The sequence below is a fragment of the Anabrus simplex genome, chromosome 1 (genome assembly GCF_040414725.1).
Source record: "Anabrus simplex isolate iqAnaSimp1 chromosome 1, ASM4041472v1, whole genome shotgun sequence".
Lineage (NCBI taxonomy): Eukaryota > Metazoa > Arthropoda > Insecta > Orthoptera > Tettigoniidae > Anabrus > Anabrus simplex.
This window is the reverse complement of record NC_090265.1, coordinates 125817081-125829327: the sequence shown is the minus strand read 5'-3', so window position 1 is coordinate 125829327 and position 12247 is coordinate 125817081. Positions and strand designations below refer to the sequence as shown.

General features: G+C 39.3%; 1 protein-coding gene across 2 annotated transcripts in view; it reads right to left on the bottom strand.

Moving 5' to 3' along the window:
* Positions 1-603: 603 nt before the first annotated feature.
* Positions 604-12247, bottom strand: part of LOC136884544 (E3 ubiquitin-protein ligase MARCHF8) — a 92572-nt gene continuing 80928 nt past the window's right edge. For both annotated transcript variants that reach the window (XM_068230237.1, XM_067156807.2), the window contains one exon: positions 604-2090. In XM_068230237.1, the coding sequence (XP_068086338.1) occupies positions 1119-2090 (972 nt within the window). In that variant the 3' untranslated portion in view covers positions 604-1118. The remainder of the gene's footprint in view (positions 2091-12247) is intronic.

Sequence of the window (12247 nt, the reverse complement as noted above, 5' to 3'; positions counted from 1 at the left end):
CCTGTCATGTTCACACAATCTCCACTGATATGAGATAGAATAAATTTGTTACTTCCATTGATCTGTCTGTGTCTCATTTTTGGCTTTCACAATATCAAAATAATTAAGTATGGGCAATGCTAGTAATACCATTTCCTATGCAGTTGGTCTCCGTCATGAATGGTGTAACGTGTAAGGTTTAGTACACACATTTCGGAGGGCTTAGAAGATAGATACGCAACTGCACCTTCAAGCTCAGCCAGGAAAGCAAGAGGAAAGACTTGCTCCTCATTTCCGCAGTAGACCTCTTATGATGCCTGGGCTTTCTAGAGCAGGGCGAACTATGGAGAACCTGACCAGCTGCGGATTGAGGACTCAATATACTGTACATACAGTACATTAATTGAGAGCCATAACAGTCCTCATTGCTATTCGTATTTTTCTTGTGTGATGAGAATATTTTCAGATCGAACATGTACTGGCAAAGGATAAGGAGGAGAAGACCATAAGTCCCTTGGCTCTTATAACAATTGTTCTGTTCCCTGTCAAAGAAACCTTGATATAAGAGATGAAAGGAGATATGATCAGACGAAGAGCACATTTGGATTTTTTAAACAAAGCAAGTAAAGTATAATTTGTTTTAATATAATTGGCACCAATATAAAACTCTTTAACACAGTGTGAAATGCCATCCAAATAGGTAAAATGAGGATTGCACAACAAACAACAACATAATTACACTATACAGTACCAGTTAGCAAAAGTATCAAGTATTTATGTATATACACATTTCCGAAAATCACAGATATACTTTTTTTAAGTACCTACAATAACTTAAAGTGTAAAATCAGTCAATGATAGTTACGTGAAATTAATAAAACCCACATTCAAGTTAACCAGCAGATTCAGAACTGTGACTGAAGATCTATAGGAGAGATACGGTATTGTAGCAAATACCCTGTGCTCTAGAAACAGGCTCATTAAACAGCTCGATTTGCATACACATGCCATGGTAAATTCCCATCTTAAAGATTAATATTACAATATTCAGCATTAAGTACATTGGTTTAAAATTCCTTGTTTCTTCAAGTCAACTGTATCATCAAATTATTTTTAAAAATGAATCGTCAAACTATACTCTAATTTGTACTTGTATTATCGTCCTTGATCACAGGCTTAGATAGGAGAGGAGATTGGGAGCCCAATGATGACAATGGTCGTTCTAGAGTTGTGTCTGCAATCCATGCAATGCTAGGATTAGCCGGCCCTACAGTCCAAGGACGTCGGACCTGCAAGAGCCGGACGGACGGCGATGGAAACGAATCTTCACTACTGCTGGAACTCACACCACAACTCGTTGATGCATCCTGGACAGCATTTTGTCTATTAGTGGGAGGTGTGAGCGTTGTAGGCAATAAAACAAACCCACCAGTCCTATCCTCACACTGAAGCAGATGGCTCATTTCACCACACTCTCCTGATGATGGCTCTTCGTACGAGAACTTCCTTCCTGTCAATTCACAGTTTTTATTTTCTAACTTACCCCCACCAGGATATCCTTCTAAATGTTTAGATATCACTGTCTGGTAATTTTTTGAATTGTCAATAGTCACAACTTTCTGAAGTAAATCCTCACTGCATGTCTCACTCTTAACCATCAAGAAATTGTCACCAATTGCAATGGGCCCAGATAGGATCTTTTCCTCTTTCCTACTACTTGCAGAAATCTTGCGCTTACCATCATCGTCACCACAGCAGGTCTCCAATTCTTCTTGTGCAAGTGGTGCTCGAGTACTGGGTCGAGGTAATGCTGCTTTCTCTGGTGCATTCTGTACAAATATGACACGGTTGAATGCTCGCCAGCGTCGACACAAGTGTAAATAAGCTTTGCACTGAATGTACATAAAGACAAGTCCACCAGTGAAGCCAATGGCCACAACTATGAGCTTTGTCCAAAATGGCCATTCCAAGAGACCACGCTGGATCTCCTCTGCTGTACGATCAATAAGGACATACAGAGACCAAACAACGCATGTCAGAGCCACAGCATGGAATGTGACTGAACAAAGCAATTTACGGCGCTCCACACAGGACATTTCCAAAGTCTCCCACTGAAACATTCAGGAAAATCAAAATATCTAATTATTCTATTTCAGAAAAATGAAATTTGAAAAAATATCAGCAAAACTGATCCTTATAAATGAATCAACATCCCAAAGCTGTTAATGATATTACTAAGCTATAATAGGACAAATATAAAGGTGCAATTCCATAACAACATCCGTCTCAATGATGAGCATTTAGGGCTGTCACCCAGGTGGCAGATTCCCTATCAACTGTTTACCTAGCCTTTTCTTAAATGTTTTCAAAGGACTTGGAAATTTATCAAACATTTGCCTATTTAAAGTACATGTACAAGCGTGCCTCGCAACTCTGTAAGTAATGATAGTTTTTTCTACCAATAATTTAAAATGGATAATGAAGTCTACAAGCAGTAATAATTGAAGTGGACATTGTTATCATGGTATTAGATCCACACCAAGAGAAATTTTAAAAACAACTAGTTTAAAAGGGAACAAAATAGCAGCAACAAAATTCAAAAATAACTTTTTTCTGATATATTACCAGAAGCTAGCTGTATCTTGCAAATACTGTAAAATAGAGGGCGAATAAATCACCAATGAGTGTGTAGCTCAGCAATGGTTCCAGTGATTCAATAGTGTCCCAGGGTAGATCATTTGAATCTTGGTGCAGGTGGTTGGTATTTAAGATACTTAAAACACAAGAGACCTGTATGATGCATGTGAAGGTTTTGTTGGTTGCTAGCATTTCTGCAGTACTGCCAATCAGAGATTGTTAAAGATACAGGGAAAAGTAGTACTTTGTTTTTTTGCTAGTGGCTTTACGTCGCACCGACACAGATAGGTCTTATGGCGACGATGGGATAGGAAAGGCCTAGGAGTTGGAAGGAAGCGGCCGTGGCCTTAATTAAGGTACAGACTCAGCATTTGCCTGGTGTGAAAATGGGAAACCATGGAAAACCATCTTCAGGGTTGCCGACAGTGGGATTCGAACCCACTACCTCCCAGATGCAAGCTCACAGCCGCGCGCCTCTAACCACACGGCCAACTCGCCCACTTAAGTAGTAAATCAAGTTCAGTCTGAACAATATTTATGAATGCATGTTTATACATATGAATGAGGAGAGAAAGAAATGGAGGCAAATGTAAAGAAGAACAGTGCTGTAGATACAGTATTTGTAGATATGGTATTTGCGCCTTTCTTACGTGCACTTTGCAATCCTGTGAAATATTTGTAGTAATGTGATAGAAATGTACACAAGCTTATTTCTCATGTTAAATGTAAACAAACAAACAAACAAACAAACAAACAAACAAACAAACAAACAAACAAACAAACAAACAAACAAACAAACAAACAAACAAACAAACAAACAAATCCTATGACACTACAGCCATGATGAACCTTGGACTACCAAACGACTGCTGCTTGGTCCGAAGGCTTGCAGATTACAAGCTTATGAGTACTCAGTGTCAGTGGCAGCTGGTGGTATCTGAAGCTGGGTGTTGCACCAACATTTTCAGTGTCACATTTTTATAGCTTACAGCTTATAGCTTACAGTTTTCGGAGATGCCGAGGTTCTTTTACATGCCAGTAAATCTACTGACACGAGGATGACGTATTTGAGCACCTTCAAATACCACCAGACTGAGCCAGAATCGAACCTGTCACGTTGGGGTCAGAAGGCCAGCGCCTCAACCGTCTGAGCCACTCAGCCTGGCACAGTTACTTTTGCCTCACTTGAATTGAAAATTTGCCGTCCAGTTTTTCATTGAAGCAAGATGTTGGTAATATTATGGCTGGGTTGGTATGGCGTAAAAAAGAAATCACCCAGCAAGTTACGAAGCATTAGTACAGCGAACGACCGAAGATAGTTGATTTTAACATGTTTTCGAATACATGTGAGGTTTATTAAACTAAAACATTAGGAGAAAAAGACGACAAATGATGTGCAAAATTATTGGGAGTTGTGCAACCCTGCAACAATACCACGCACCGCCCCTGCTCAGTGTGTTGAATCCTGTTGGTTGTTATTTTTAGCTTATTAGACAATGCCAATATTTTACCATCAGGCAGCTCCCAACATAGGCTGAGTGAACCTTGAGTCAGACCTCAGGTGCAGGTAAACATACCTTATATACCCAGGTATTGAAACCGAGACCTCCGAGTAAGATGCAGGCTTGCTACCCTAGACGGTGGGACCAGCGTTAAAAATAAAGTCCCTGAAAGTACTAACAAATCAGGATATCAGGCATGGCGAACTAATTATGAGGAAACTTTTGCTAGGGTAATATCCTTGCACCAATCCTTTTTTAACCCAATCAAATATGTAAATATGTTGTGCGATGACGAGCCGCCTGTGCTAAACTCGTAAATTTGTTTTTGTGCAGTGCTCAATTTGCTAAGCTCATAAAAATATGAGCAGCGCCTGAGCAGTTCAAATGGCATGCCAGAAAATCAAGGAAGTTCTAAAGGAGCGATAGTTTACTTTTCCCATATATTTACGTAAGGATTTTGTTTCCTAGCAATGATGAAATATACATCTTCTGTGTTTCCGAACACAACAAAAATGGCTGTGCTGTGAAAGAGGAGATGCTTTGGCAATGATGAAACTGAACAGTTTTTAGTTGATAAAATGCATTCATCAGTACTGTTTCCATTCTTTTGAATGCTTAAAACTTCTATCTCACCAAAACAAGAAAGAAATCACCTATTGCAGACTTCCATTCTGCTCTTATCAACCAGCACGCTCAAAGATTCCATGCACCATCCATCAAACTTAAGGTAGGAAGATCATCAACATCTCAGGACTAACCTGTACGACTGACTGCTCGGCACTTCCCCTCCATGGTAGCTGCTACTGACAAAAAGAAGAAAAACGCTTCTTGTGTGTGTGTAGTTTGTTCACAAAGATGAAGGACAAAAGGAAAAGAAAGAAATTGTGTTATATGTGTCAAACATGTGATGATCATTACATGATGATTCTCTGGAAATAGATTTCTTTTTGTGTTTGTTCAGTTCTGCACTGGTCCAGGTTATTGTGGAGGCTACCAATGAATATTACATGAAGGTCTTGATAGTTTACCTAATTTTTTTAACAGTAGACTTCAGAAGTGGAGTGATATGAATGTGAATGAAATGGATGTGCTTTTTAGACTCAGAATGTTCTTTACAAGACTGAAAAAACTTTCAATTTCAGAATATTGGTCCACAAACGCCCTGCTTCACACCCTTATATTTTCTCAGATTATGATAAGAGACAGATATCTAATTCTTCTCAACATGCTTCATTTTTCCAAGCCTACCCCTACAGTCAAAAATGACAAACTATACAAACTGAGAGCTATAATAGATCATTTTAGGAATACTTTCAAAAGTATACAGTGGCCCTTCCAAAACCTCTGTACCGATTAATCCCTGGTAGCTTTCAGAGGAAGGCTAGCATTCAAGCAATACATTCCAAGCAAATGACACAGATTTGAAGTAAAGCTGTTTGTCATTTGTGATGTAGAAACTGGCTTCATTTTACATTTTATTGTGAACGTTGTGAAAGGAACAGATCTTGATGACAAGTAACTCTGCTATTGGAACCATGCCTTGGAAAGGGCCATTTGTGGGTAACTGGTATTCCAGCCCTTCTCTGTTTCATTAACTGCATGAAAATAAGACAAATGCCTGTGGCACAGTGAAGCAGAACAGGAAGGGAATGTCTCCACTGCTCAAGAAATTGAAACGAGGGAAGACTGAACCATATCACACTGGAAATATAATGGCAGTGAAGTGGATGGATCGTAGAGAAGTAAGACTGCTAACTACAATGTATGATGATGAAATTACTGAGACTGGAAAAAAGGATAGGAAGATGAAACGACCAATATTCAAGTCTAAGACCGTACTACATTAAGACAACACGGATCCTGCAGACAAGACTGACATGATGATTAGCAAGCTAGACAGTAGGAGGAAAAGTATAAAATGGTACAAGAAACTTGGTTTCCATTTAAACGACTTCATTCTTTTGAATGCCTACAATTTGTATCTCATCAAAACAGGAAAGAAACCACCTATTGCAGACTTCCATTCTACTCTCACCAATTAACCCATTCAAAGATTCCACATACCATCCATCAAAACCCTGTATGACTGACTGCTTGGCACTTCCCCTCCATGGTACCTGCTACTGATAAGAACGCTTTGTGCGCGCGCGCACGCGCGCACGTGTGTGTGTGTGTAGTTTGTTCGCAGACAAAGATGGAAGACAAAAGGATGTGGTGTAGGGTTGCGTGTTGTATCTTGCTTTGAACAATACCATAGTAACGTCCATTTTTAGATTCTGAACATCATCATTGTAAATTTATGCTTAACTAGCTGATGTACCCGTGCTTCGCTACGGAATTCTACATTGTATACAGAATTCTAGATTAGGTTGTGTACACATTGTGGGCAAGATTGTATTAAATTGCATAGCACTTAATGTTACCCTAGAAACGCGACGGGGAAGTCACCAAACGTCTTTTCTCATATGAAGACTGGGTTAGGGAATTTTCATTGTAATGGTAAGCTCCCTTGCCTACCATCAGTCACAATCAGGTTGGGGAGTTTTCATTGTAATGGCACGCACTCACTCTCCACCTGCCTTTTTACATCCTCAGAAAGACCGTCTTAGTAGTTTTCCCAACTGAAATTAGCATAGGTCATTACAATGACGTCAGTAGGAATGGCGCAATTAAAAGCAATGCTTTCATACAAAATACTCTGTCAAATTAAAAACTACACATTTTCTCACTTTTAACGAACAGTACTACGCTGCTGATTTAACAGTCCAAAGTTCCAGAGCTGGAATGACCAAGCCGCAGACAGCCGTGATCCGTGAACACACTTCGTCTTATTTCGGCCGGGCGGGGGTGTCGAATGGTGGAGACTCCCTGGGCAAAAATATGCCCTTTTACTAATCTGTTTCCTAGGAGTACCCGATGAGTCAGAAAATCTCAATTCACTACACTGGCGGCAGAAAAATCTATCTGACTTGAGGGTAAATTTTTCCTCCAAGCCAGAGGAGAAACAATGAATGTAGAATTTAATAAAAGTGAAGAGGAAGAAGATTTTTTTAAGAAACGACTCTTTCCATGATTGAATTTTGAGTTATTTAGTGAATTGTGGTGCTATAATTTGGAATAGGCCTAATTCTAGACCAGATCATACTACTACTACTACTACTACTACGTGAGCCTCTGTATGCACACTGCTCATTCAAACCAGCACGCTAGAGTAGGGGTCGAATAGCAGGAATACTATGATGAACCAGTCTGCTACGTACCGACAGTATCAGAAAATGTATGAACCAGAGGAATGGCATGCTAAAGAAGAAAGTTTTGCAACTCCCCAGCTATTTCCCGCCAAATTCGGCCAGGCTGTTATACTCGGTACGCAGCAGTAATCCCACCTATCTGAGTTGAGTGGCAGCATAAGAGACAAAGAACATCACAATAAACAATGGTCAATGTAATGTTATTGTTAATCAATGTTATGCACTTTCAATATTGTAGGCCTTAACATTTAGTTTTCTTCTGACTCTGGGTAAAACTGAATAAAACATAAATAGTAGGAAATTGTGTTCTCTATAACTTTTGTTATGTAGTACTTTTCGATAGGACCAATAATAGGTACCGTATTTAAAAATTAAATTTTAGGCGCCTTCCCCTGAACTACAATTTCATCTAGGGTGAATAAAATTATTTACAACTTAGACTGTAGTTTCGTATTCCCCGACTCCATATACCGACTTTTATTAAATTCTGTTTACCCATTTTCTCGTGGCTCGACGTTGATATGGACTTGGCAACAAAAATACAAATTCATGAATATCTGTGTTATCAAAGCCAGTATGGTAAAAATGTACAAGACATAAATGGTCGGAAATTTAATTCTATATAGCTTTGGTTATGTAGTATTTATCGATAAGACCACTAATAATAAAAATATTTGAGAATTACATTTTAGGCCTTCCCCTATACTACCATTTCACTTAGCATGAGTAAAATTATTCATAGCCTAGATTGCAGTGGCTCATCCCCCGACTTCACATACCGATTTTCATTAAATTCTCTTCAACCGTTTTCTCGTGATGCGTATACAGACAGACAGAAATTACGGAAAAGTAAAAATTGAATTTCCTTGTTGCTATGCACATGACCGATTCAGAAATACCATCATTTTCAAATTCTGAGCAATGTACAGACAAAACTCTTATTTTATATATATAGATTTCTATTTGCACTGCCTAACAAAAAATCGTAGCACCCAGAAAGGGAGGAGGAAACGAAATGAAATGTCACGTGTTGAGAGGGTATGTGAAGTTATTTCAGTAATTACAAAATCGAGTCAAATTTACAAAGAACTTGGCAGCACGAGCCCACTTATCAGTATGACGGTGGATCCTCTCTGGCCTGGATGCATGCACTGATTCGTTTGGGAAGGGTGTCATAAAGCTGTTGTATCCTCTCCTAAGGCAAGCTGGCCCACAACTGTTGTAAATGATCCTTGATATTCTGGATACTGGCACTGGGATGGAGGTGACGTTCAAGCTGGTTCCACACGTTCTATCGGAGACAGATCTGGGCGCAGGAGTACCTCAACATCTGGACCACTGGGCGAGGTGGCCGTACGGTTAGGGGTGCGCAGCTGCGAGCTTGCATGCAGAAGATAGTGGGTTTGATCCCCACTGTCGGCAGCCCTCAAGATGGTTTTCCATGGTTTCCCATTTTCACACAAGGCAAATGCTGGGGCTGTATCTTAAGGCCACGGCCGCTTCCTTCCCACTTCTAGGCTTTTCCCATCCCATCATCACCATAAGACCTATCTGTGGCAGTGTGACGTAAAACAAATTGTAACAAAAGACATCCAGACCACGATTTATCGCTGAACACAATGTGACGCCATTCATTAGCAGTCCATGCTTCCTGGTCACAACACCACTCCAAAAGCAACCGTTTGTGTTGTGTTAACAGCAGCCAACACAAGGGATGTTAATTCCCTAGTCTTGGTGCTGCTAGTCTCCGACCAATGGTGTGGGATGACACAGAATGTTGCAGGGAGTCTATTACTTGTTCTCGGATGGCAGGCACAAATATGAAGGGGTTACGATGTGCTTGGTGCACAATATGGCAATCATCCCTTGGGATGGTCAAACGTGGTTGACCAAAATCTTGACGATAAGTATGCCTGCCTTTATGTTCCCATGTAATCCAACACTGGGCCACTGTCACATCCGAATGCCTCACAAATCTGGATATTGCACAATTCAACCAGCCGGCCAAATGGAGACCCACAAGGAGGCCCCTTTCAAACTCTGACAGGTGCTGACAACACTGTATCACACGAGTACGTGGCATCTCCGTGTCCTTCACAGAGATCACTCAACATCTGATGCTGTCTATGCTCCTTATATATCCTACCAAGCCTGGTAACAACACTAAACAAACAACACAAATACACTCCAGTGGCTGTTCTGTCACAGAGAATCGCAACTCTAATAATTTACATACTCGCCGATGGTGTGTACGTATACGAAGTTACATCGACATCGGACCATTTCTTCTGGGTGCTTCAGTTTTTTGTTATGCAGTGTATATCCCACTTCTCAGAGCTGGCTATAAGCAATTTCACCCATCAGTACATACATTCGTATAATGAAATAAAAGACATATGGTAAATAGTCAAAATTGTTAAAGAAAAATCCAGATGAAACAGGGAGTAGAACATAATAAACTTTTAGAAAATCTAAAAAAACTGGCACAAATTACACTGAGAATAATTTCCACACTTCTCGACAGACGCATGTAATATAACGACTATTAGAAAAACCAACTGTCAAAATTAACCATAAAATGCACAAAATCTGTCTGCATGTCGTGGGAGATAGACAATGTTATAAAGTAGGGAATTGTATATGGGGATGATGTACAGGGGGGACCTTGTGAGCCCTGTGACTCCTATGGTACCTACGATGGCCCAACAGGAACTCTGAAAAGTGATGGCTAAAAGGGCCACGGTTAAGTCTGGCAGAGGAGGAGACCTTCAGAACAGTAAAGCTGGCAAACGAGACATCCCTTCTCTCTTGGAGTTAAATATATATGTGAAACCATTGCCTTGTGGTGAAGTGGGATCTTCAAAATCTAAGGGAGACAACCAATACAGAAAACAGCAGGCTTGGAAGCTGTAAGTAACAGCCCCACCACCAATACTGGGTTGCTATGGGCTAATAACTTGCACAATCTTAAACAGCACTATTACAAAAACTGAAGTAAAACTAATTTTGGCATAAAATAGAAAATGAAAAGAGGTTTCTGGAATATTAGTATCTTGAGAAAGAGAAGCTAAAGTGGTTAAAGTGATGGAGAAACACACACTGGACAACCTTGGGTTAAGTGAAGTACAGTTGCCATACACTGGAGAAATACATACTCTTAAAAGCATGACCAACAAACAGTGAAAAAGTTAATATGGAAAGGACAGCAGAATCACAGTGAGACAGATCCAACTAGAGGGAAAAATATTCTAGACATAGTGCTGATAAAACCAGATGAGCTCTATAGAGAAACAGAAGTGATAGATGGTGAAAGTGATCACAAAGCTGTTTTTGTCATGGTTAAAAAAATTGTGATAGAAAGGAATGTGGTGAAAGTAGGACTAGCAATACCATATGGTTGATAAGAGAGGGGTGGGGAAATTTTAAAAAAATTATAATCAATGGGAAATGGTAAATAAAAATGTAAACAGCCTATGGGATGGATTTAAAGTGATTGTTGAGGAGTGTGAAAACAGACATGTACCTTTATAAGTAATAAGAAATGGTAATAACCCATTATATTATACAAGGCAAATAAAGAAATTAAGAAGGAGGTGCAGATTAGAAAAAATTGAGTCAGGAATGGTTGTGGGAGTAAGGAGAGACTGAAGGAGCTTACTGGGAAATTGAATTTAGCAGTCATATGAATTTCAGAGGGCAATGGAAGGATATGTATAGATACTGTAGGCATGAAAAAGAAGGAACATTGTAATTATCATCAAAATAAGGTGTGTTTATTATAATAATTATCTCACTGCTATGTACAACCAAGATAACAATTGGCATGTTGCCAATTAATATGCTGTAAGAGAGCAGTGAATAATAAATTACTAATATCAGCACTAGCACTGGAATCTTAGAATTATAAATCATGAACATACCGCCCACCAAAGGCTATCTGGCCTTTAGAAGAAGATTTAAGTGAATAATTAAGTGCAATTAGAAATATGTATAAATGAATAACATGATAATATCAATTAATTGTCAGTTGACAAAGAAGGCAATAAGAAGAAAAATAAATTGAATACCTTAAAGAAAATGAACAATTCTTGAATTGTAGTTTCTTCAAGTCCAGCACTGGGTCATATGAATTATTCTTCTACTGAGAGAACACACAGTTTATGAATTGGTCATTTTAAGATACCAGAGTTAGATCAGGGTGTTGCTACACGCACTCTTTTGTTAATACCAGGATGAACTGCTTCAATTACTCTGTATTTCCAGCAGAGTGGTGGTAGATTGTCATCTTTGATGAGAACCACAGTTCTAGGGCATGGATTAGGAGAACTTCTGGTCCACTTGTGACGTTGTTGCAAAGTGTTTAGATAAACCTTCGTCCATCTCCGCCAGAAATGTTGCTTCAGTTGTTGTAGGTATTGCCATCTACAGATTATATTAATTGGTTCTGATCCATTATCAAGTTTGAAGGGATGTGAGGGGTTCTTCGATCAAGAAATAAGCTGATGCTTGTTGTTTTAAGGGGCCTAACATCGAAGGTCATCGGCCCGAGAAATAAGCAGGTGAAAGATATGGAGGATCTAATGAGTCATCATTACCTTTAATAAGGGGTCTGGACTTAAGACATCCTTCCATTTGAGAAACTAAAATAGTCAGCTCTTCAAATGTAAGTGAACTCGTTCCCATTACTCGTCTGATATGATATTTCACAGATTTTATGGCAGCTTCTTTCCGTAATGAGGTGTAGATGGTGGAATGAAGTGCCATGTTAGTCCCACTGCAGCGGTAGCATTCATTAATTTTTTAATATGATAACTTTTTCTTAAGTCTTTGAATTTCTCTATTAGCTCCAAAAAAGTTAGTTGCATTGTTGCTGTATAT